Consider the following 25,823-nt stretch of genomic DNA (forward strand, 5'->3'; position numbering starts at 1 on the left):
CATGGATGGGCCTGGAGCGTATTATGTTAAGTGAAATAAGCCAGAAAGAGAAAGACAAACACTGTATGATCTCACTCATATGTGGAATATAAACCAACACATGGACAGAGAAAACTGGACTGTGGTTACCCGGGAAGTGGGGGTGGGGGGTGGGCACAAGGGGTGAAGGGAGTCATATATGGGGTGATGGACAAACAAAAATGTACAACCCAAAATTTCACAATGTTAGAAACCATTAAAACATCAATTTAAAAAAAAAAAAAAGAATATAGTCATTGGAATTAGCCCTGGGTTTGAATTCCAGTTATTATGCCAGTCTGCTCAAAACCCATCAGTGGCTAGCATCCGAAGTCCTTGCACGAGTTTACAAGGCCCTACACGCTCTGGCTCCCCTCTGCCTCTTTGGCCACTTCTCTTATCACCTCTCTCTTGTTCACTCTGCTCTAGTCACACTGGCCTCCTCTCTGTTCCTCCAGCACACCAAGCGCTCTTGGCTTGGGGACTTTGTACAGTCAGGTGTCCCTTAACCATTGGAGTACATTCTGAGATATGCGTTGTTAGGCGATTTTATCATTGTGTGAACATCATAGAGTGTACTTACACAAACCTAGATGCTATAGCCTACTACACACCTTGGCTGTATGGTACTAATTTTATGGGACCACTGTCTTTTTTTTTTTTTAATATAATTTTTATTTATTTATTTTTTCCCCCAAAGCCCCAGTAGATAGTTGTGTGTCACAGCTGCACATCCTTCTTAGTTGCTGTATGTGGGACGTGGCCTCAGCATGGCTGGAGAAGCGGTGTGTCGCTGCCCGCCCGGGATCCGAACCCGGGCCGCCAGCAGCGGAGCGCGCGCACTTAACCGCTAAGCCACAGGGCCAGCCCTAGACCACTGTCTTATATGCGGTCCATCCTTGACCAAAATGTCATTATGTGGCTGGCACATGACTGTACTTAATGCTATACTCTCTCTGCTAGAAAGCTTCTTCCCCAGAGATTTGCATGGCTGGACATTTGACTTCCTTTAAGATTTCTGCTCAGTGTCACCTTATATCAACTAGTACCACCCTATATACTGGTACCCTCTGCCCACCCCCTGTCATTCCAGCCCTTACCTGAATTTATGCTTTAGTGTATCTTGATTCCCATTTGACTTAGATAAGAAGGAAATTCCACGTTAGTGATGAAAAATGGTTGTTTATATCTTACATAATGCTGTCTTAGCAGAATGCAGTAATTATAGTGGTTACATTTTCCTTTGGAACTATTAAGCTAAAAGTAACTCTCACTTAAGAGAATAGATATATTTTAGGGAAGTTTGTCAAAAGGCAAATTTTTAATAAGTGAATCCTATATTTCCATTATAGAATTTGAGTTACATTTTTGCTATAAAACAATGTCTCAAAATAAGAAAATCATAATTTGAAGTTCTACAAACCTATATATATTCTTGACTTTGGAAATTTTTGCTTTGTAACACCCACGATACAGTGATTTTTGGGTAGGGAGAAATAACCTGTACATACTGCTAAGGACTAGGTTGTTCAGTTTCTACTTAGGAGTAGGGTCACCTGGCAATCAGTAAGAAGATTTTGCTTAATCATTGTTTCTTATCAGATTTAGAGGCTATTAGCACATCACTGTTTTGTAAGGTAAATAGTACTTAATAAATTTTAGCTTGCCTTTTGACTATTCTTGGTGACCAAATTAGGGGCAAGATTATTACCGTGACCCTAAAATTTTGTTATTCTAAGGAGTACTCTATCATAAGGAACAATTAAATTTTAAAATTCAAAATTCTAGTAAGTGAGAGTTCTTTCTCATTGGATATGGAAGAACTGTATGTATATATTGTCCCTATAATATACACAAATGATATACATTGGTTTCCTCATCTTCCTCCACTAAGCAGGTTATATAGTGGCCTGACCTTTCACAAGTGAAACTTTGGCATTAATCCTGAGAGGATAGGAAAGGCTCTCACAAAGGAGACTGTCTTTTGGCTGGAGGCGCCATGTATATTATCTCTTGAAGTTCTGGTGAAACTTGAAGGTAACCATGTTTCCTCTGGGCAAAGAGTACTATATTATTGTGTTCTGTAGTCCAGCTACTTGTAGTAGAAGACAGTGAATGCTCTCAAAAAGCTACAAAATTCCATCCTCTACAAATGAATGATGAGTGAATGAATGAACGAATGAACAATCCTCCATCACACTCCTGGGCAACCAGAAAAGGAAAAGAGAAGGTAGGACACAGAAGAAATCAAGGGCTGTATTCCTGTTGCAGAAATCGGTGAGACAGGAATGTTCAGATTCCAGGCAGGCTGGTGTTAGAGTGTGCCTCCTTACTGATAGATGATCAATTCCTCTGGCTCTCTGCTTTCCTAGTCCAGGGCTAGGGGCTTAAACATCCAGGATTCAAACACGACCATTCCTAGTTTTAGCAAAATATCTAGGAGAAGGTAGAGAGAATTATCTGAACAAAACCGTATATTTAAGTATAGATAGCATAGTTGAAAGAACACAGGCATTGGAGTCTGATGTACCTGAGATTTAATTTTTTGCCCTGCTACTTACTAATCGTGTATCCTTATGTAAGATACTTCCCTAAATATATTTCCTCACCTGCAGAATGAAGCTATATCTACTTCAGATTGTTGCTGTGAAAAGTAATAAGATAATGTATGCAAAGCTCCTAATATAGTGCCTGGCTCATAGAGGTGCTCAGTCAGTGGAAACTTGTTATTAGTAATAAATATACTTTGTCTTTCCAAAAGTGTTTGCTATAGAAAAATTATCGTGTATTAGTGGATTTAAATTTTTATTGTTGCAAATTGATATTTGGTATCAAGGCCCTTCCAAAGGTGATGAAATTTATTCAATGCCATGGGAAGTCTGGAAAAATTTGGAAGTTCTTTGGGGATGATGAAGAAACCACCACCTTCTACTTAGTGACATAGCTACTCCTAGGAGAAAGGCGAACCTCGTAATTAGTTTTAGAAGGGAATGTATATGTCAAGGTTTTGATTATAGCAAGCTTTCTATTAGTTGCATGTGTTTATTTCGGATGTGGAGAGAAACCAGTGATCTTAGAAGTAGGGTGCTCGTAATGAATGTATTTTTCGTTTAAATAAATCTTTTTTCCCCCCTCTCCCCAGCTGCTCAGATAAGGAATTTGATGAGCCAACTAGGAACTAAGCAGGACTCAAGCAAGCTACAGGAAAATCTGTGAGTAGCTTCCTGGCAAGGTTGGGTTTTTGTGAGGGCCCTTTGAGGACACACCTAATGTCCTTGCTGCATGGCAGCTTAGGTTTCGGGCCTGTGAAGTCAGAACGAGAGGCAGTGGGACATGAGGTCATAGCTGGATCTAGGAGAAGAGCAACAAAATACGTTAATGGGTTGTCATCTCCCCTGTCTCTTAAAGTCCTTGAACTCTGGTTTTTTCTTCCTTTGGGCAGTTTAGCAAAACAATTCAGGGAAGTGGAGAAGGGACCCCCTACTACTCTTAAACTATATTCTGCCTAAATGAGCCTCCTTGTTGGCAGAGGACTCCTGATGATCTGAGCTCATCTAATCTAGTTGGATTTCCAACTCTGTGTAATAGTAGAAAAATTTATTCAGAATGACCCAAGGGGAGTCTGAGGGCGAGAATAGTAGACTGGTAGTAGGGACTTGTGATTCTTTGTATCACATACCTTCTTGACTCCATTTCTGCTTTTAGAAGTTCTGTTCTTCGTCTTTAAAATATACTGAACAATATTCTTTGTGTCCTGTCCTAGACATTGTGAAGTAAGAGAATGACTTACTACTTGCACCTTTTTCCAGGGAGATGTGGAATACCTCTGTATGTGTTAGTTCAAGTCTGGGATGTTCAGGCTCCTGATTGACTTCCTTGTTTTTTATCTTGGAGACCCCTTTGTGTTGAAAAAACATTCATAATTAGTAGTGTGGTTTCTCTGTCCTCCCTTAAAACCTTTGTAGAAATGGCCAGATACGAGAGGAAACCATGACCGAAGGGAGCCGTTTTTGTATTTCCACTACTTTCCAATCACACTTAATATATTACATATTCTTCCCTCTTTAATTGCCTTCCCCCTCAACTCCTTATGTATTTTTACACGGTATAGGGCTTCTTTCTTTTAGAGGGAAGAGCCAGAAAGTCAAGCATAAATGACAAGTAGGGAGCCAAGGATAAAGCTGAAAAAGCACCAGCTTTAAGCAAGAACGTGGGAGGAGATCTTTGGAGTTTGTTCTCTGTGGTAGAAGATGTGCTTTTAATGCACATTTCATTCAACCACCAGTGCCTGGATTCCATCTCTGGTCAGTGGACTGTGACAGACAGGAACCATGCAGAACTCCTGGGCAATTCAGTGTGCGAGTTTTGTGGGAGAGTTCACTGTGTAAAAATGATTAGATTTAGGTGTGGAGACAATTGCTTTTATATTTCTATTAGAACTGCTGCCGTGCTTTTCTTTTCTCCCCAAAGAGTTAAAATCTGATCAGCAGATTTCATTGAAGCAGGTTCTTTCTACTCAGTAACATGAAGAAGTCTTCGAGTAGGTTTGACTAGTAGTATTTCTGGAATTTTCTTGTGAACCTGGGCATCTGGGAACCCATTTCTTCAAGTGCCATTTCATTCCCCGCATTGTGAGACACTCTGAGAACAAACTGATACTAACTATAACAGCCCTCACTCAAGAAGTGAGAATATCCTGAAACATGTCTTTTCTTTCTTAGGCAGCAGTTACAACACTCCACAAATCAGCTTGCCAAGGAAACAAATGAATTACTGAAGGAATTAGGGTCCTTGCCGCTTCCCTTATCTACTTCAGAACAGGTTGGTATTTTCTGGGTTTTTTTATTTGGTTGTTTTTTTTTTAGTAGGAAAGGACTTTGTTTTCATGGAAAGGCAGTGTGTGAAACAAAAATAACTTGGCCTTTGGTGCTAGATAGGCCTTCTCTAAACCTCAATTTCCTTATGGGTAAAATGGAGTATGTGACTGTTGTGGCAATAGAAAGAATGTATGCACCAGATCTTGCAAAGTGCCTGGCATTTAGTAGGTACTCAATGTGTGGTGGCTGCTACTATTGTTAGTAATTACCTATTAATATATTAATAAAATATGTTTAACTGAAGAAGAATCTCAATGTTTGCATCTCTTTGGGGTTTGGCTAGTTTGTTCCTAGTTTGATCCTAGGCTTGATCCTAGTTTGTTTTGTTTCCAGTATCTATAAATTTCAGTCAAATGTCTTTCTTTCATATTTTGTATGAAAATGGACACTTTCATGTCCCATCATGAGTCATTCAGATTGAGGAAATGCTCAGGGAAAAAGATTTCTCTTTTCCAACCATTTTATTCAGTGGCCATTTAAATCCTTTAAAAAAACACAATTTTTATTGGCATTCATTGTTCTTTGACATGCCATGCCTTTTCTTCACACACTCCTGAAGTCAGATGTGCCCCCTCCACTCTGGTTGACTCTTTTACCTATCATTCATGGTCTACCTCAAATCTGTCTCTTTCAGGAAAAAAACCTTCTCCATCTACCTTAGCCTGTTGTGATTCCATTTTTCTTTTAGCTTCTATACCATTAATGGGGGGGCACTTAACTTATATTGCTTTATATTATTAAACTTTTTTAATGATGATGTCCTATCTCTGATGGCTCTAAAGATGAAGCCTACAACTTCCCTATCCTGGGTTGTCTGTGAGTTGTGGCTATTGGAACATAAAATAATTTTAGTGTGTTGTGATCATCATTTTAAATAATGAAATAGAATAGAAATATCAGAGTGGGTACTATGTAATAAGAGTAAATATTGTTACATGAAACTTTTGTTTCATACCTATGTGTGTATATGGTACTAGGTCAAGATGTCACATTCTTACTGTGGGTCACCATCAAAAAAGTTTAAAAATTGTGGGGCCGGCCCCGTGGCTTAGCGGTTAAGTGCACGCGCTCCGCTACTGGCGGCCTGGGTTCGGATCCGGGCACGCACCGACGCACCGCTTCTCCAGCCATGCTGAGGCCGCGTCCCACATACAGCAACCAGAGGGATGTGCAACTGTGACATACAACTATCTCCTGGCGCTTTGGGGGGGGGGAAAAAGTTTGAAAATCGCTAATTTAACCACACCCAGTAAGCTGTTTAATAAAGTACTATATGTTCAATCTTTGGAGTTTTGGCGCCCCCTTGCACAAAAGAGAGGAACCAAGACTAGATGCTTTGTCATCCTGCTACAAAGCAATCACAATAAAAAGTAAAATGTAATCACCTTTGGTTATCCAGATGGACGCTGTTTGTTTTAGTTGTTACTCATGCTGATATTTCAGTGGTGGACTAGTTCCTTTTTGCCATCCAGTATGTCCAAATTGTTCCCAAGTTACCCCTTTCCTCCTCCCAGCTGTGCACTTAGGGAATATACACGTGTAGTTTTAGTAGCAATAAAAAAGGAGTCTAAGTGTCTGATACAAGCGGAGTATTGAACGTACTTGAGTTAAGTAGTCGCTTAAGCAAAGTATAAATAAAAGTCTGCTACCAAAAAAAAAAAAAGAATCTAATGTGTTCTAAAATCAAATAGAAGTGATTTTGGGATTGTGCATGCTGTTGTTCCCTTCCATTATCTTGGATTGTTAAGAACATGAAGTAGATGGACAAACATACTCTCTTTGGTGAAATGTAATTCCTTGATTCCCTCCCTCCTAGTGTGTTGAATACTCTTTTCCCTTTCAATTCTTTCTTCATCTAATTATTCTTGGCCTCATCACCCATCTTTTGGCTACTGGCCATGCATCAAACCACACATCCTACCTCAGTATTTTTTTCATACTTATGTACTGTCATCAGTGATCTTCCAGTTGCCAAATCCAGTGGGCTTTTTTGAGTTTTTATTCACTTTTCTTTTCTGAGTCATTTGATCCTCTTGCCCAGCCTGTCTCCACTGAAACTTTCTTCTTCTTTCCATGATCCCTCTTCGTTCTGTCCCCCATCTCTGGCGATCCCTTTCTGGCCTATTTTCTCTCATCCCAGGGTGAGGCTCCGCCTCCTTCTCTGACTCTCTGTCTTCCTAGAAGTGGGCACGCCCAAGGCTCTGCAATTGACCCTCTCATTTGCTCACTCTTTGTATGGTAACACGGAAAATGTTTATGATATACTTAAAAGATAGTATTTTTGGATAGTGAGGTTGGGGAATGATGTTTTATCCCCCTTATTGTTATGTGTATGTAAAAAAATCCTAGAAAAAGGAAAAAAAGTTCTTCATCTAAATTTGCTTTCAGTATTATTACCATCACTCTCCCAGGTGTGAAATTTGAGTCATTCTTGACTTTATCCCCTTCCCCCACAGCCAGTCACTAAGTCATAATGTTTCTTAAATTCATTTCTTTGTGTTCCCATTACTGATGCCGTGTCCTGCTAAGCTTAAACCTAGACTACTGCAGTAATCCTTTTGACTTGTTTCTTTTTTCTATTCCATCTTGTATACCATGAGACTAATTTTTCTAAGTTACCGTTTTGTACTCATCATGTTCCCTGCTCAGAAATCTTTATTGCTCTTTGTGCTTTAGAGGTTGAATCCCAAACTCATTAGCTTGGCATTTAAAACCTGCTGTGGTCAGCCCCTTCCCTGCCTTTCCAATTTTATCTTTTAGCTACTCTCATGAAAAAACCTTTGGTTCCAGCCAAACGGTCTCCTTATAGGTCCTTTCCAAATTTCTACCGCCATGCCTTTGCTCATGCTGTTCTTTCGTGGATTTGCCTTACCCCTTCTCTTTGCGTATTCACGCCTCGCTCTTCCTTCAGTGTCCGCCTCCTTTTGAGGCCTTTGACCACTTGAGTTCTTACTGATTGTTCCTGCCTCTGAACTCCTATAGTACTAATTGGATACAGCAAGTGTTGATAATGATTTGTTACTTGTATGTCTATATCCCGTATCTACAAATAGATAGTAAACTATTTGAGGTCAGGGGTGAGCTTTTACTTCTGTGTTCTCAGCACATGGCAAGTGCTCTCAGTGTGCGTTTTTTGAGACATAGAATAAGTAAGCTTCACAAAGGTAGCCTGTAACTATACAAAGTAGTTTTCAGGTTCTCAAAGATTTTAAACCTCACTACAGTGTAAAGAAAATGATTCTGTGGTTTTTAGGGAACTTGTGAACTCAGTATAGATTAATCCAGTTTTAACATTTTAGCAAAAAAACGTCTCTGTTTGGGTCCAGTCTGAGTCTAAAAATGTTTATTCTGCTTTTGGATTCTCCAGGGAATCAAAATTCTGAATTGCAATTGCCTCTAAGATTACCTTTCAAGGTAAATGGCACCCAATACCCAGATTTGTCAGAATGAATGAAGGAAAATTCTGACTTGGTTTATAGTGTCAACCAGGGATTTGAGTTAGCAAAGAGCAAATTTATTAATTTAAGGAAGAGTCTATTTCATAGTAATTTTCCTAGTTGAAAATCTTTAGGGGGTATAATTTTGCTTTTAATGGGAATTAAAACCAAAAGAATCTGGGTTAATTGAAATTTCAAGTTCTTGTTTAATTTCCTTAGCGCCAGCAGAAACTTCAGAAGGAACGCCTCATGAATGACTTCTCTGCAGCCTTAAACAATTTCCAGGCTGTGCAGAGAAGGGTATCTGAAAAGGAAAAGGAGAGTATTGCCAGAGCAAGAGCTGGATCTCGTCTTTCTGTAAGTTTATTCCCAAAAGAAGACCTTTCCAAATTTCAGGATGTTCTTTCCTAAGGTTGTTTTTTTTTTCTCTTTGACCATTAGCCTTTGTTTACTATCCCCCCAAATAATAAACATAGACATTAGCTGCTGTGAAAATGCCAGATTGGTATAACCTATTTAAAAAAATGTGTGTGTGTATGGTCAAAGACTAGAAGGGAATGTGCATACAGGTTAAAAAAAAAGTGACAAAATTATGTGTAATTTTCTTTTTTATTGTTATGTTGGTCTTATGTTAAAAACTTAAAAAAGGAAAACAGAATGAATCTGTTTCCTAGAATATAGCAGGCTAGGTTATTTGGACAATAAATACTAGACTTTGTATTTGAAATGAATTAACAGAATTAACAAATTCTAGTAATGAAAAGAATTAACAATTACTAGATTGAAAAGAATTAACAAATACTAGATTTTAACAACCCTACTTCTCAAAAGTATTAAAGAGCCATGAAAATATTAAAGTCAAAATCTAGGAGAATGTGAGAACCCATAGAGGTAAGCAGAGCACCGAAACTGCTATTGCACTGAGTACATTTACTGAGGACAGACTTGAACTTCAGTTTTGGTGTCCTCGTGGCGTGAGGGGGGACAAAAGTCAAAGCCCAAGGTCCACACAAGGTGGAGAATCTAAAAGAAGGTGCTCCTCAAATTAAACTTGGCCCTAAAAGACTCCTTAGGGTATGGGTAAGCCAAAACTAAGCCCTCCTTTCCACCAGTGGACAGCAAAATAAATGGCATTAACACAGAGCTGAGCAGGTGGCAGAGGATAGCAGGAGGGAGGGGAAATCCAGACAATATGTTGTACCACAAAGTAACCTTCAGGCAAGTTTACTGCCCAGATTCATACTGCCTTACTGATCCAAAAGCCTCAAGCTTCAAGTAGTCCTGGACTGGTAGAGTACCTACGTGCCAGGCAGAAGCAAATACAAATCCTCTCTAGTTAGACACTTTTATCCTAGCCCCGAAAGAATACCCTTAAACAATTGTTGAAGTGGAGTAAGCAGCACAGTGTTAAAAATAACCAAGTACACAAAGAAACAAATAACCCTGAACAAGAACTAGTAGAAACAACAGTGAGGTTAAATAGACCTACAAAGACTTAGTATATTAGACTTATAAGACAGCCATACTTATTGTGTTTCAAGAAATAAAATCTTGAAAACATCTGCAGGAAGCAGGAAACAACAAAAAGCTTTGGAAAAGAATCAAAAGATTTTCTAGAATTGAAAAATATAATATGGAAATTAAAAACTTAATGGGTGGGTGGTTTAACTAGAAAATAGAAGATGTTATCTAACTAGAAAATAGAAGATGTTATCCAGCATGTAGGAGAGGAGGTTAAGAAGTTAATTAGGGAAGAAAGATTATGAGAAATGGAGAATAAAGTGAAGGATCTAACATAGTTTTCATTGGAGTTACAGAATGAGAGTAGAGCACACATAGAGCAGAGGTGGTGTTTGAAGAGATAATGGCTGGTAATGTTTCAGAACTGATAAAAGACATCAATCTACAGTTTCAAAAAACCCAACAAATCCCAAGAAGGATAAATAAGAAAACTCTCATCAGACACATCAAAGAGGAACTTCAGAACACCAAAGACAAAGAGAAAATCGTAAAAATAGCCAGGGAAACAATAGAATACCTTCAAAGACACAGTAGTAAGATTGACAGTTGACTTCTCAACAGCAACAGTGGAAGCCAGCAGAGTGCTATCTTAATGTTATGAAGGACAATAACTGCCTACCTAGGATTCTAAACGCAGTGAACATAGATATCCAGAATGAGGGCTAATTAAAGACATTTTCAGTCAAAAGCGAGTTTGCTGACAGCACACCTCACTTAATATTCTAGAGAATGTACTTCAGGCAGAAGGAACATGATCCCGGAGGGCAAGTGTGAAAAGCAGAAAGGAATGAAGAGCAAAGAAAGTAGTAAATATGTGAAAAGACAAACCACACACAAGGAGAAGATATTGCTATATGTGTAACTGACAAAGGACTAGTATACAGAATATATGCAGAATTCCCATGAATCAGTATGAAAAAGACACAACCCAATAGAACAATAGTTTCTCAAACCTTTTGCTCTTAGGACCTCATTACACTTAAAAATTATTAAGGATCTCAAAGGGCTTTTGTTTGTATGAATGATATCTATTGATATATGTTGTGTTAAAAATTAAAATTGAGAAGTTTTTAAAATGGTTATTCATGTACAAATAATAATAAACCCAATACATAGTAACATAAATGTAAGTGAGATCTTAATTAAAAATAACTATTTTTCCAAAACAGTAAAAAAATTTAGTGGGAGGAGTGGCATTGTTTTCCTTTTTTCAAATCTTTTTAATATCTGGCTTGACAGAAGGAAGCTAGATTTTCATGTCTGCTTTCAGTCTCTTGTGTTATGTTGTTTTGGTTGAGGTATTGGAAGAAACTCCAGCCTTACAGAGCTGTATAATTGGAAAGGAAGGGAGTATTTTAATTACCCTCTTCAGATCATTGTTGATATTCTTCCTTGATACTATATCAAAACTTGAAAAAAGTTAGTTGCATTGTAGAATCTAAAACCATATTAATGACTTTTTCATACTCTGCTACATTAAAATCTGTTGGTCTGTCTTATACTTTGATTGGATCTTTTATCCGTGCATGACTTTCGTAACATCAAGTATTTATCGTTTGGAAAATAGTGGTTCCCTGAGTTATTTGGGTCTTCCAAATGTTGATATATTTCATCAGACGATATCAAAAAATCATGTATTATCTTCAGATTTATCATAAAAGTCTTTGAATATTGGGAAACTCGCAAGTTCACAAATGGTAGATACAAGTTTTCCAGAATTCTGGGTGTTTTTAATTTGAAAGCTAGATTTTTATCACTGGCAACAATCACTGTCCATTGTTTTCCTTGAAATGACAGGCTCACATTGTTTATTCTCAAGAACTTGTCTGCCAAATATGCATCTGAATAACAACAGATTGTCAGTCATTTTATATACATCGTATATATAAAAGTTTGTGCATATATATAAACAAATTTTATTAAAAAGTTTATATGTTTTAAAAAGTTTATAGAAGTTTTATATATAAATATAAACTATATTGAATAAGTAAAAATTATGTTCCCTGAAAAAAGTAGCTAGTTCACCCAGCAACTCAGTTACCCTAGTGCTTTTCCTGGAGACAAACTTCATATTTCTGTATGCAGCAGAAGTGTTTTTTATATATACTCCCCATTTTGTCATACAGAATATTAGGAAGACATGTATTGAGGTGTTGGAATTTAATGAATTAATAATTTTAATGGCTTCATTAAGGACAAATTGGCTTTTTTCCCCCCTGTGTGTGATGGTGAAGAATATAATAATCTTAGTACAGTTCAGTGCCACTGCCTTGATTTGTGTTAAAGTGCCAGCAGTTTTATCTACTTTTGTTTTTGTTCCATGAGTACAAAAGACAACACTGTGAAATAACATCTTAGTATTATTTTGAATAATGGTCAAACAAATGGAAAGATACTCAACTTCTTTAGTAGTCATGGAATTGCAGATTAAAACCACAATGAGATACTATTTCGTATCCAAAAAAAGGGCAAAAATTTAAAATTCTCTGAACACTGAGGGTTGTTGTTATGGATATAATCAACAGGAACTTTCCTACCTGGCCAGTGGTACTATGAATTGGAACAACCACTGGAAAACATTTTGGCTGTAAGTTCAGAACACGTACCTTATGACCCAGCAGTTCTACCCTAGAGAAAACTGTATGTTTGTACCGGGATATATGTAGAAGAATGTTCATAGCAGCATTATTTGCAGTAGTCAAAAACTGGAAACGTCCAAATGTCCATCAACAGTAGAATAGATAAATACATTGTGGTATATTCATATGCTGTGATGTCAATGAGCCACAGTTAATTACATTCAGCATCAGGGATGAATCTGGCATAATCTGTTGTGATACAATCACATCATGAAAGAATACAAACAGTATAATTCCATTCATGTAAAGTTCAAAATCAGGTAAAATGATATTAAATAAGGGTACATATCACTATTTTAAAAATGCAAGAAAATGATTAACACAAAGTCACGATAATGGTTACTTTAAAGGAGAGGGTTGGGGTTGTATTTGGAGAAGGGCACAGAGGTAGGCTTTAGAACACTAGCAGTGTTTTGTTTCTTCATCTGGGGAAAAAGTAAAAAATTAAAAAAAAAAAAACCCACGGTGTTCCTCTGGGTGGGTAGAATTTTGAAATGTTCTTCATTTTGCTTGTCCTTCTAATTATTGCTATTATAAAAAGAGAAAGCTTTTTAAAAATGGTAATAGATTGTTCTTTTAACATTTTTTATTAGTTTGTTTTTAAATCACAAAAGTAATGCATGCATTAGACTGATTTTTGAAGTCAGTTTGCTACTTTAGTACCTAATATGCTATAGATGTCCGTTTTTAAAGCTCTTTACACGTTTTAAAAATTTGTTTCCTTGCAAGTTTTTAACTCTTTCCCTTAATCCACTTCCCTCCAAATTTTAAAATAGGTTATCATTATTATTTTTTTTATTCCTCTCTCCTACCCACATTCTCTCCATCCTATTCAGTACGGTTTCTGTTCTGAGCCCAAATTGGAATGCTGATTTGCTTTCAACTACTTCACACCCATTTCCTAGTCGAGACAGATGGCCAGAGCCCTGTGTCATCCTGCAGACCCTGTTTGAGCCAAGGGATGTTGCTTCCTTATACTGTAGCTATAGGAAGCCATTGTTGTGTGTGTCTGTCTGTGACGTGTTTCTGGATAACAACAGCAATAATGCCATCTGCTTTCTAGGCTGAGGAGAGGCAAAGAGAGGAGCAGCTCGTCTCATTTGACAGGTAAAGGACTATTTATTCATCCAACCTGCTGGAGAGTTGAGATAGGATTCTATACTTGATACTTACTTTTAATTTTAAAAATCAGGGAGAAAAAAGGAGGAAAAATAAAGGGAGACCAGGAGTGGGTAACTTATAATCCACCAAATAAAAAAGTCAAAACTGTGGAGTTTCCCAAGACCTTTGAATTATGAAAGGAATGATTTCAAGATAAATAAAAAATTCCAAGAAACTCCTGATGTCTATGTGCTGGGGAGAGAGTTTGGCTCACTAGGAATAAGTGCAAACTCAGAAATCTGCAGATTAGGAGGTCTAAATCATTTTACCTCTAATTCAGATTTAAGTCCTTCAAAGTTCTTGGGTCTCTTGTTTACTCATCTCTAAAGTGGAGGCAACTCATTCTTCTAGGAGTATTAAAAGAAAAAGCAAACAATTTGTATCTGAAAGATGTCTCCTTTCTTAACTTTTCCAAACTGAATTAACTAATTCCATAGAAATGTATGTGTGATGTTAGTTCAGAACTTAAAATGTTTTATCATAGATATTTATCTATCTCTCCCCACTATACTGTGAGCACCTCAAAGGCCTGAGGTGCTGTCTTACTCAGTTTTGCATCTCCAGCACTTGAAGGAAACTCAATTTTAAATATTGTGAAGATGATGTATGATTTATGCATACTGTTGGAAAAATGTTGAATCCTGGATTTTCAGTGTTTTGTGTTTAGTATAATATGTCGTATGCCTTTCTTCTAAATATGGTACCTGAAAAGAAGAGTTAAAACATTTCACTAGCTTTTTACTTTGGTTTTCTGTTAAGAGGCATTTAATCCAAAGGATAACCTCAAGGAGATTCCTGAAAACCAGGAGATGTGATTCTGTTGGACTAGTTAGTGAAGCACTGACACGTCTCCTCCACCCATGTAGTCCCCAAGATACCAACACAGCTTGCTCTTTGAGAGTGCCCTGGAAGAGAATGGGCCAGTATACTTCCTTGACTTCATGTATCTGCCTACTTTCCTTGTCTATCAAGCTCTAGCAAGATTGCAGACTGTACCCCTCAATGGAAACAGCAAGGAGTCCCATCCCTCATAATACTGCTTCATCTCAGCTTTGCGCATGAAAGCTGAGACTTTGTTTTCTTGGTATTATCAGCTTTTTGCCTTTGGATATGAAGAATGTGGCTCTCAGGGACTTTGTATTGATACCAGAGGAGTTGGAGCCCTGGTAATGTCTTTGCAGAGGCTCTGCTGGCAGGAGGGATGTTGTAGATTTGTCTCATGCACACCTTAGAGAAGAGAAATCAACTAGTGTACTTGTCTCCCTGCAGCCATGAGGAGTGGAACCAGATGCAGAGCCAGGAGGATGAGGTGGCAATCACCGAGCAGGATCTGGAACTTATTAAAGAGAGGGAAACGGCAATTCGGCAGCTGGAGGTGAGAGCCAGCCCATGTTTTTTGTTTGACTCAATGTATCTCTAATCCACCTGGATTTTCTCAGTGATTATGAAAAAGCATGAAATGAGTTCTGTGATTTGTATATTATGTCTCAATGTAATCATGGTGAATTTGAACTACTCCTATGATGGTATTGGCCATGGTGCCCAAGAATACCCACATCCTTTCCTCAATCACTGTATCTTATATGGTCTCCATGAGAATATGCATGGAGAACAGAGCAAAGCAAACAAATATTTTATTGCTCATTAGGCCTTTGCCCCCAAACCTCAATGCCAACCTCTAGGTTAGCATTGGGCTCTATGGAGGTAGGGCTCTATGGAGAACCCCTTTGTTTAGTCTGAATAGCCCAGAATAAAGGCAAGCCAGAAGATTTGCTCCATTTTTATGCATCCCAAAGCCCCATCCCAAGTTGTGGATATCACTTCAGTGGGTCAGAGAAATAGGAACAGTTTTTGAGGTGGGGGTTGAGGGAGAGGTCTCAAGGCCTTCCTTAACCTGAGTTTCCAACTTTAACTTTGCACAGTGACCAGTAGAATATCCTTAAACCCGAGTAGTTTTCCCCTCCATGGAGGTAGAAGACTGCCATCCCTGGGGGACAGTGGGGTGGGGGGTGGTTGTGTAGACAGGAGAAACTTTGAGCTCCTCCTTGACCTTCATCTGTGGCGGTGGTTCTGAACCCTGACTGCACATTAGAATGAGTTAGAGATTTTTTTAAATGCCCCAACTCTCCTCCCCTACCCACCAATTATTAGTTTGTAGGTTTAAAATGGTTTAAATATATCCACAAGAGGCCCTGGGCATGGAGATTTTTTTTTACAAACTTCCTAAGTGATTATAATGTGCAGTCAGGGTTGAGACCCCCTGCCCTAGGGCCCATCAGTGTCTGTTTTCAGATAGGACTGTTCCTCCTCAAGTTTGATTATTTTATTGCCTTCAAAGATGTCATATCTTTTCTCTTTTTCACCTATTGCTAGTAATCATCGACTTAGTTCTCTGAATTAGAAATGCTGTTATAGCAGACAGTAGAGTGAGACATACGGAGTTGAGGAAAGGAATGTAATGTAGTGGATATTAGGAATGTAATGGGCACTTCACATTCAACAGAATTAAGTTCAAATTCCTTAGCCAGGGCTCAATTTTCATATCCAGTCATTTCCTACATCTAACATACAAACTCTATTCTTTTTTTTTTTTTTTTTTGTGAGGAAGATCAGCCCTGAGCTAACATCCATGTTAATCCTCCTCTTTTTGCTGAGGAAGACCGGCTCTGAGCTAACATCTATTGCCAATCCTCCTCCTTTTTTTTTCCCTCAAAGCCCCAGTAGATAGTTGTATGTCATAGGTGCACATCCTTCTAGTTGCTGTATGTGGGACGCGGCCTCAGCATGGCCGGAGAAGCGGCGCGTTGGTGCGCGCCCGGGATCCGAACCCGGGCTGCCAGTAGCAGAGCGCGCGCACTTAACCGCTCAGCCACGGGCCGGCCCTGCAAACCCTATTCTGATGGAAAAAGAACCCACTCCTGTGTGTCTCCTCTACTCTCACACTACACTGCTTCTGGCCACCAAATGTGTGGGTTTTTCCACATCAAGCAATTCTGCAACACCAGCTGGGTGTCCTACACTTTAATTCAATTCTGACATTACCTGGAGTTAGCATCAGATCCCACAGGTTAAGGGTTCAGCCCCATAAGACTGACCTCCTCCACACCATTTCAGACACCAATTGCAAGTCCAAGTTGTCACCTGTGCTTCTGACTGACAGGCTATAAATTGGAGGTTCCCATGACCTCCTCTTTGGGCTTGATTAATTTGCTAGAGTAGCTCACAGACCTCAGGAAAACAATTTACTTACGTGAGTACCGGTTTGCTATAAAAGGATACAACTCAGGAACAGCCAGAGGGAAGAGATGCATAGGGCAAGGTATGTGGGAAGTAGTGCAGAGGTTCCATGCCTTCTCCAGGTGCACCATTCTCAGGGTCCTCCCTCTCTCAGGTCACCAACCCAGAAGCTCTCTGAACCCCATCGTTTAGGATTTTATGGAGGCTTCATTACAAGGGCATGATTGATTAAATCATTGGCCAGTCGTGTTTGGTTCAACCTACAGCCTCCCTTCCCTCCTCTGATCACAAGGTTGGTTCCTCTGACAACCAGACCCCATCCTTAGGGGCTTTCCAAGTCAAGTCCACAGCAACTAGCAGACTGTCCCAACTATAGTAGACTCTTAGTAACTGAGGTGCTGGCAAGAACTATTCTTGCCAAGTTATGGTTAGGAAGTCATTGCTTGCAAGGCATCATTTTGTATTGTAGCATTCTGAGAGGCAGTCTATTGGAATTGAAAGAGCATGAACTTTAGAGATATAATCCTGGCTGCAATGCTTAGTTTCCTCACTGATGAGCTATGGGACTAGACAAGTTACATAACCTCTCTGAGCCTCTTTATCCTCGAAGATACTTACTTCACAGAGTTACTGAACGATTAATCTAAATATCAAGGAGGCATAGTAACATAATAAAAATATCATGAATTTTTAATTCACAGTACTGCTACTTCTAGCTGTGAGACCTTGGAATAGACAAGTCATTAAACCTCTCTGAACCCCAATTTTGTCTTCTGTAGGATGGGAATAACACATGTCTCATTGGGTTGTCATGAGGACCAATTAAGTTAAGTAATAGTTAATTATAGCTAACACTTATAAAGTGATTACTGCACAGTTCTAAGAACTTTAAATATATTATTTAGTACTTCCGAAAACCCTATGAGATGGGTACTGTCATTGTCCACATCTTAGAGGGGAGAGTCCAGAGAAGTTCTTAACTTTAGGTTGCATAACAAGACTGTGGAGGATTAAGGGGTTCTCTATAGCTGACAAGCTCCAAGTATCTGTGCTTTTAATTACCTACCTGGTATAGTATTTGGTACATAGTAGGCATTTTTGTTGTTAGTGCCATCGAGTTGATTCCATGTCTTAGTGATCCTGTGTACAGCAGAGCAGAATCCTGCCTGGTCTTTTTGCGCCATCCTCTCACCATCCGTTGCTATATCAGACAATGCTCTGCTGCTATTCATAGGGTTTTCATGGTGAATTTTTTCGGAAGTGGATGTCCAGGTCTTTCTTCCTACTCTGTCTTAGTCTGGAAGCTCTGCTGAAAACTGTCCACCATGGGTGACCCTGCTGGTATTTGAAATACCAGTGGCATAACTTTCAGTGTCACAACAACACATAGCTGCCACAGTATGACAACCGACAGGCGAGTGGTGTGGTTCCCTGACCGGGAAAGGAACCCGGGTCTTGGCGATGAGAGTACTGAATCTTAACCATTAGACCACCAGGGCTGGCATTTAGTAGGCGTTTAGTAAATGTTAATAATTATCTTTATTTTCATTTTCTGTTCATGGAAGAAGCATGATTTATAAGCCTTAAAAACACATATGTTATGTTAATAGCCAAAACTTTAGGTAAGTAGAGGAAATGAATCTTGTAACATGTTGCTTAGTGTTAGTTAATTGTTTTTTGTGTTCCTTAGGCTGACATTTTGGATGTCAACCAAATATTTAAAGATTTGGCCATGATGATCCATGACCAAGGTGATCTGATTGGTATGTATTATTGATACATTTAACATAAAGGTGAGTTGATGGTATTTGTGTGCAAAGAAGTCAGTAAGATGTGTCTTAGGAATTTAGGAATGCCATTTAAAAATTATTAAATTCATTTTCTTAGCAATTTTCTTATGTCGTCAAATGTAGAAGTTAAAGTGAGGCTGCCATGAATATTCAGCTCCATTCACTTGCCATAGCCTCTTGGTAAGTCTTTGGCTATTTAGGGAAATAGCTGTCAGCTTCCCAGCTTTTCTCTCTAGAAACTTGCACAATTATGGGATTAGTAACTCTTTTTTTAAGCTTTTTATTTGGAAATTCAAGTTTATAAACAGTTGCAAAAATAAAACTACTACGAGGAACTTCTTTGTAACCTTTACCCAGATTTACCTCGTGTTAACATTCTAGCCTATTTGCTTTTTATTTGCTCTCACTCCTTCCCTCTCTATATGTGTATACATAACTTTTTCTGAACCGTTTGTGGATGAGTTGCATACTTCATAATCCTTTACCTCCAAATACTTCAGTATTTATTTCCAAAGAATAGGGCTGTTCTTTTAGGGAGTTAGTAACTTTTGATTTCATGGCTGGATAGTTGGAATGGTGGTGGAGAAACCAGGACGCATAATATCAGAAGTCTGTTCAATTTGCTGTCTTGGAACATCTGAGTGTGGTAAAACATCCACTGCCCTTCTTTTTTGCAGATAGCATAGAGGCCAATGTGGAAAGCTCAGAGGTACATGTAGAAAGAGCCACTGATCAGTTACAGCGAGCCGCCCTCTATCAGGTAAAAGCAGGTACCAAAGAAAGCCACTCTGTGCTGCAGACTTTATGGGCCATCAGAGTACACTGACACATTGAGAACAGCTGCAGCCTTTTGCTTATGCTTAAGCTGGAGGCAAGTAGTCATAATTGCAGTCCCAGTTCCATTTTTAGTATTTTCCTTTGCAGCGAGGAAGGACATCAAACCTTGAATAAACTTTCATAAAAGCCTCTTAGCTACAAAGCTAACCCCATAAGCTAGCATGATACCTAAATCTGGTATAAGGCTAATTTTATATCCTGAATAGCTGAAATTTGTTTCAATTAGGATAGTAATAGGTACAAAGTAGGACTTTGTAGATACTTTATGTTAACTATTGTCACAGAATCAACTTCGTCTGCTATTTATCTATGAATAAATAGGGGTTTATCATTTTGGGGTTATTTATCTATGAATAAATAGGGGTTAATCATTCTGCTTTCTGTAAAGTGATATTTTTCTACATGTTAGTTGGAACTCTGGTTTTATGACTTTTATCTGGGTCTGTATCTCAGTGTACAACTATTGAGAATGAGGTCCTTCTCACTTCTCTTCAATAGTGTTGCATGGCTTTTTAGTAATAAATAGCATTGCAGTCATTTTCATGTTCCTAGGATAGCTGTATTTTACCTGGGAACATTCTTAAAGAAATCTGTATTTTGTAATAGTGTTTCCTTTTAAAAACTGAGTGATGACTTTAGTGTCCAATAGTAAAGGAACAAATAAGTAAATTATATACATCCACTCAGTGTTATGTGGGAATTAAAAGAGATGTTTATGAAGTTTATAATAAGAAAATTTTTATGCTAAAATGTTAAGTGAGAAAAACATCAACCTCATACAGTATGATCCCAATTATGTCAAATAACAATATGCATAGATAAAAGATTAGAAGGAAATACAATAAAAATATCAGCAGTTTTATCTGTGGGTGATTATTTTCTTTTCTTCCAGCCTGTCTGTAGTTTTTACAATGAACATAAAATTTTATAATAGGTATAAAACCTTTATTAAAGTACACATGCACAAATAACTTATTAATGCCTAGTAGCATAGGTATAAACAGTTCCTTTGCAAAACTGTGTTTGGGAACCTGGAATTAGAACTTGCTCTACTGCCTAGTGCTGGTAACTGTTGAGATTTGGGGAAGGTCTCTGCATATTCATGCATGGATAGAGTTAATTTTGAATTACCAGGAGGCAGACTTATGAAGCACTCTTGGAGTCTTAGATATAAAAAAATTTTACTTGTTTCATGAGTGTCTTCTTTACATATTTCTCTCCTCAGAAAAAGTCTCGCAAGAAGATCTGTATCCTGGTGCTTGTCCTGGCAGTGATTATTGTAATTTTGGTACTTACTTTGTACCTATTTAATAAATGAAGTGATTGCCTCAGAGCCTTCTCCCACTGAGCTGTTTTCAAGGGCAAGTGCTTGTTGGAGGCTTGCCAGAACAAACTGATCACAAGAAGAGAGCATACACCAGAACGTCCTGTAATAATTTAGTTAGAAACTAACTACTAACTAGTCGTTGGAATTAGTGACCTATGGAGACAGTATTTATCAGTTTATGTGTAAATTTTATTGATTTCTCAAATTAGGAATTAATTTATGTGGATTTGCTTTCTCTGGTATTCCTGATTGCCCTTCATCCCAAGTGTTTACTGAAAATTCCATTCTAGATATTCTTGTTTTGACAGGTGACACTACAGTCTTGTAATATTGTCTTTTTACGTGTATACAGGATTTACCTTTTTTACTAGCAACTGAGATAGAATTACCTTCTGGCACCCAGCATATTGGAGTCTGTCAGACTGTATAATAAGCCAGCAATTTTTATTGTTTAACATTTGAATTTGAATTTCTAAGAAACCTATTCTTTATCTGCTTTGAAAGATTTTGACAATGTATTTAACTGGAAAGTAAAAAATTGCACATGTGATGCAGATTAAATGAGAAGTATTTATTTGAGCTGGCCAGTTGTTGGGGTATATGTTAATCTGGGTTTAAAGTTTACTGTATTATCTGCTAATGTCATCCCTAGCAGTCCATCCATATACACATTAAACCATCTCGCTCACTTTTGAAGAGATTAATTTAATTAACACTACTATATTCTATGAGGTCCCTCTCCCACCTGTCTGTATAGAAAGGGAGAATTAGACAAAGCATGCTTTTGGAAAGCAAATAGGAATTGTTTGGAATGATTTAATCTTTTTGTTATTGTTGTTCAGTTGTGTTTCTACATTCCTGGTGAATGATGAATGTTGCTGTCAAAAGGCTGCCGCCTACCCTATAAGGGTTTGTGGGCATCTGATGGCAGGAAGATTTTAAAAGCTAGACTGAAGTTGGTTTAAAATTTAGTCCTGTGAACCTAGTGATAAAGCGAAGAAAAGGTTCATTTTTGTAAATAATACTGGTTTGGAATAGTGATGTTAGACTTATCCTAATTTATGAACAAGAGATTAATCTCTCCATACATAGTTTTAGACAAAAGATGTTTCGATAAAAGATTGCTGTCTTGTAATATAAATGTTGTCTACTTCCCTTTTTCACAGGTCTAGAGCAGTTAAAGGGAATATAATTTCTTTAGGCTCTCACATAAATGTGAATTACACCAACAATTTCAGTTCATCCTTTAGTGAATTAGAGTATTTGGCTCCCCTGGATATATTTATATTCATCCCTTTGATGTTACTTAATCCTTTATTATACTAATGTAAACAACAGGGAAACAAGGGCCTAAATGCATAAGTTTCTTTGCATTCTTGTACCATTCCACCCACTTAATACAAATAAACATTTTAAAAGATTTTGTAGTAAGTTTTTATGAGCTAACATGCTAATGCGGTAGATATTAGGTAACGTGCTGTCCTGAGAAAAATTGAAACCTGCAAGAAGACTGGCGATCAGGTGAGGATTGGTTTGGAGGTGGAATAGGTGCTACTGTGGTCCTTTCCTTGAAAAACAAGATGGAGCTATGGAGGTGTCACAGTAGCCCAAGCAGCAGCTTCAGAGCTAATTTTCGTTCTATGATCACTGCCCCTTCAGCTCCAAATTACAGCTGGACTTGGATACATCATTTGTAACATTCCAAGAAAGAAAAAAGTCTTGATTGTGAAAAACTATTTCAGTTTGGGTAAAATAAAGCCACCATAATTCTGTTCTATAATACATACTCTGTAATCCAGTGGTGGTGGTGGTAGTGGTCATGGATAGCAAACATGACCTTGGCCTAAAATTTAAATGGCTTGGAATTTGTGGTAGTTGCCAAGAGGTTCTGCTAGATGGTCCTAATAAACCTGTTCATAGAATCCTCCTCATCTGTATTTTGTTCATTTTTGGGGGCACCATGGTTTAGGACAGTGGTTCTTAACTATGGCTTCACATTAGAAACTAAAAAAATACTGATACCTAGATGGCCCCTGCTACAAGATTCTAATTTAGTTAGTTGGGAGTATAGCCTGGGAATAGGGACTTTTAAAAGCTCCAGATAATTCTCATGTGTAACTGTGGTTGGGAGCCATTGGTTTGGAGATCAAAAACTAGACTGGGGTACAGACGGCCTGGAGAATCTTAGCTCTGCCATTAACTTGCTGTAGGTATTTGGACAAATCATTTAACCCATAAGCCACAAGTTTTCTCAATAGCTCTCTTCTACAATAAAGTTCTCTGCATATAAGGACCACAGGGGTTTGGTCTGAATATACAAATTTTATATTTGCCTCTGTATTCCTTTCCTTTTCTCTTCCCCTTTCCTCCTTCCTTTATGGAATGTTCTAGAAGTACTGGGCAGTTCTAACATTCTCTAAGTGAATTAAAACTGTAGTACTGCAATGGGTAAAGTAGAAATATCATGCTGGCCACTTCATCTGGGAATGTTTCAGAACAAGAACTTGCTAGCTGCTAGCCTGATGCTCCCAGCGCAAGTTTTTTTTTCGCTAAAGGGTGGTGATACACTGCCTTGTACCATTGGGCAAAAATATCAAAATGAAATTACCGTTCAGTCAGTGCAAAGTAAAACACCCTGAGCCACCTCCATTCAGTGTTATTTTTTTTCCCCTCCTATTCAGAGGCTGTCCTCAGTCATGGGGATGAAGCTTTTGCTTTTTGGTCACTAAATGCAGACCAGAACCCAATTCAGATTTCAGTCTGTCCTGTTTCCTGGGGCTAGGAATCGCCTGCTTCCTCCCTGCTTTTCTAAAGCATGTTTAGTGTATCCCTAGGTTTCAAAGGATTTTTCGGTATTGCTTTCTAGCATTATGAAACACAACTACTTTAGAATTTCCATTTAACCAGGAATTAGTTTGAAAGGTTTTGATTCCCAACCCCTGATTCTACTTTTAGGCCAACTGAGTAGTTCATTTTAATACTTATCCAAAGTGAAATTTGATTGACAGTGTAGCACTTAATTTTTAAAGCATAAACTTGAAATAATAGAATTTTTAATTGGACTTAGTTGGACTGTGACCAAGGACCAAGTTTTTACCAGTCCATGGAGAAATGAGAAAAATGATGTAGTGGGCTTTTTGAAGTACCATCTTGGAGTCTGAGCTAATGACCTTCCAACTTTTTAAAAGGGTATTTCAAGATTATAAAAATGAAAAGATGGTGATGTTAGATGGCAGTCGTCATTTTTAAATCTCCTTAGTTGGCAAAATACGAGTTGGTACTCCTATATTGCTTTTGTTTTTCCCGGTCCATGACATCTCTAACATTTGTGAACCATTCATCTTGACCAGCCCCATCACGTCATAACTGAAGAAGCTGAGGCCAGGAATGGCCGTCTAATACAGGAATTTATAGGCTTGAAGAAGTGCTCTGCATGTGAATGGTCATTGTGGGGTAATATTTGAGCCCTCACTACCAGCAATTTACTATGCTAAATGTTAAGTGTTTTACATTTTACTTTTATTATCTTATACCCACAAAACCATCTAGGAGATGTATTTTTCTTGTCCTCTTTTTATGGATTAGGAACCTGAAGCATAGTAAGTAACTTGCCTATGGGCACAGTTTAGGAGTGATGGAGCCAGAATTTGATCTCAAGCACTTAGACTTCAAAACCACACCGTTATTTTTATTTATTTATTTATTTATTTATTTATTTATTTATTTATTTATTTATTTATTTATTTATTGAAGAGCTCAAATCGTTTATTGTCAAACTAAACTGATCATCCTTGAGCCTTTAGGACTGCTAGGGTCCTGGGAACCTCAGAGTGTATCCTGCTTGATCCAGACCTTCTTGGGCTTGATGTTTCCACACTTCAGCTGTGGTGCCTTCTGCGTTGGTGACCTCATTGAAGTCGAATGTGGTGACACGGTACATATTGCCTATACCCCTTGTCTTCCTCTATGGGGTTCTCCTGGAGTCAGGCTCCAGAGCCAAGGGAGGACAGCCAGCTTATTCACCTCTCCCAGAGGCTGGATGCTGTTGCCATGGAGATAGAGGACACTCAGGTTGAAGAAGGTTGTCAGGACAGGGTCAGTGGAAGTCAGGTTATTGAAGGACAAGTCGATCCAGGCCAGGTTCTCGGGATGCTCCAGCAGCTGGGAAACCACATTGTTGAAGTCTTTCAGGTCATTGAGGACATTGTTTTCCAGCCACAGGGACTGGGTCAGTGACTTCCCTGACTTTGAGTGCCTTAGTGGTCTTAGGCCTATCCTTGGCTCCTTGCTTATTAGATCTTGGATCACGTGGATGCTTTGGAAGGAAGAGGGCAGAGGGGGCTCCTGCACCAAATTATTCATATAGTCCTGTTTGCTCACAGCTCAGGCTGTCAGTTGTCAGGTGTAAGCATCGGCCCTGGGAGTCCGAGTTCAGCCCTCAGTTGCTTCCCCTCCAGCCTCGGTGGCCCACTATGTCAGGGTTACTAAGCGCAACTCCATGGCAGCTACCAAAACCACACCTTTAGATGCTATACACTCTCTCCATGCATCGTTGATATAAACAGTCCTGCTCATCACCTCTTTCATGAAGCTTTCTCTAAAAATCTGGAGTAGTGGCAATTTCTGCCCAACTTTTCATGGACATCTTTTCTTCCATGAGCACCTTGTGAACTTTTCATTCACCACCCTGCTAAATGAAGCCACCTGCTTGTACCATCTATACACAGACACAATTTTTTCTGTCTCCATTTGATCACTCATATATCAAAGATGTTTTAAGAAATTTTTCTGACAAAAATATGCTCCTAATGTCTTTAGATTCTATTCTAAGAAAGTCTCAAAGTCTAATCTGTCTTTGTTGAGATACCAAAATCCAAAGGCAACTAGTCCATCAGTCTTTCCATTTCAAAAGGTTAAGGGCCTAGACGGCTGCCCTCCAGGTGGCTGATATATACTGACATCATTGGCGCCCCAACAAA

At 38.5% G+C, this 25,823-nt stretch overlaps 1 protein-coding gene and 1 pseudogene across 1 annotated transcript in view; one reads left to right on the forward strand and one right to left on the reverse strand.

Annotated features, from left to right (window-relative positions):
• The window catches only part of STX12 (syntaxin 12), a 30,750-nt gene extending 8,486 nt beyond the window's left edge, over positions 1–22,264 (forward strand). The window contains exons 2-9 of the mRNA XM_058553387.1: positions 3,161–3,230; positions 4,740–4,839; positions 8,552–8,689; positions 13,556–13,599; positions 14,923–15,028; positions 18,581–18,653; positions 19,358–19,440; positions 20,743–22,264. Coding sequence (XP_058409370.1) covers positions 3,161–3,230; positions 4,740–4,839; positions 8,552–8,689; positions 13,556–13,599; positions 14,923–15,028; positions 18,581–18,653; positions 19,358–19,440; positions 20,743–20,835 — 707 coding nt within the window. The 3' untranslated portion in view covers positions 20,836–22,264. The remainder of the gene's footprint in view (positions 1–3,160; positions 3,231–4,739; positions 4,840–8,551; positions 8,690–13,555; positions 13,600–14,922; positions 15,029–18,580; positions 18,654–19,357; positions 19,441–20,742) is intronic.
• A 2,381-nt stretch (positions 22,265–24,645) lies between these two features.
• Positions 24,646–25,344, reverse strand: LOC131412357 (leucine-rich repeat-containing protein 51-like; annotated as a pseudogene).
• Between the last annotated feature and the right edge of the window lie 479 nt (positions 25,345–25,823).

Source organism: Diceros bicornis, chromosome 13 (assembly GCF_020826845.1).
Source record: "Diceros bicornis minor isolate mBicDic1 chromosome 13, mDicBic1.mat.cur, whole genome shotgun sequence".
Classification (NCBI taxonomy): Eukaryota; Metazoa; Chordata; class Mammalia; order Perissodactyla; family Rhinocerotidae; genus Diceros; species Diceros bicornis.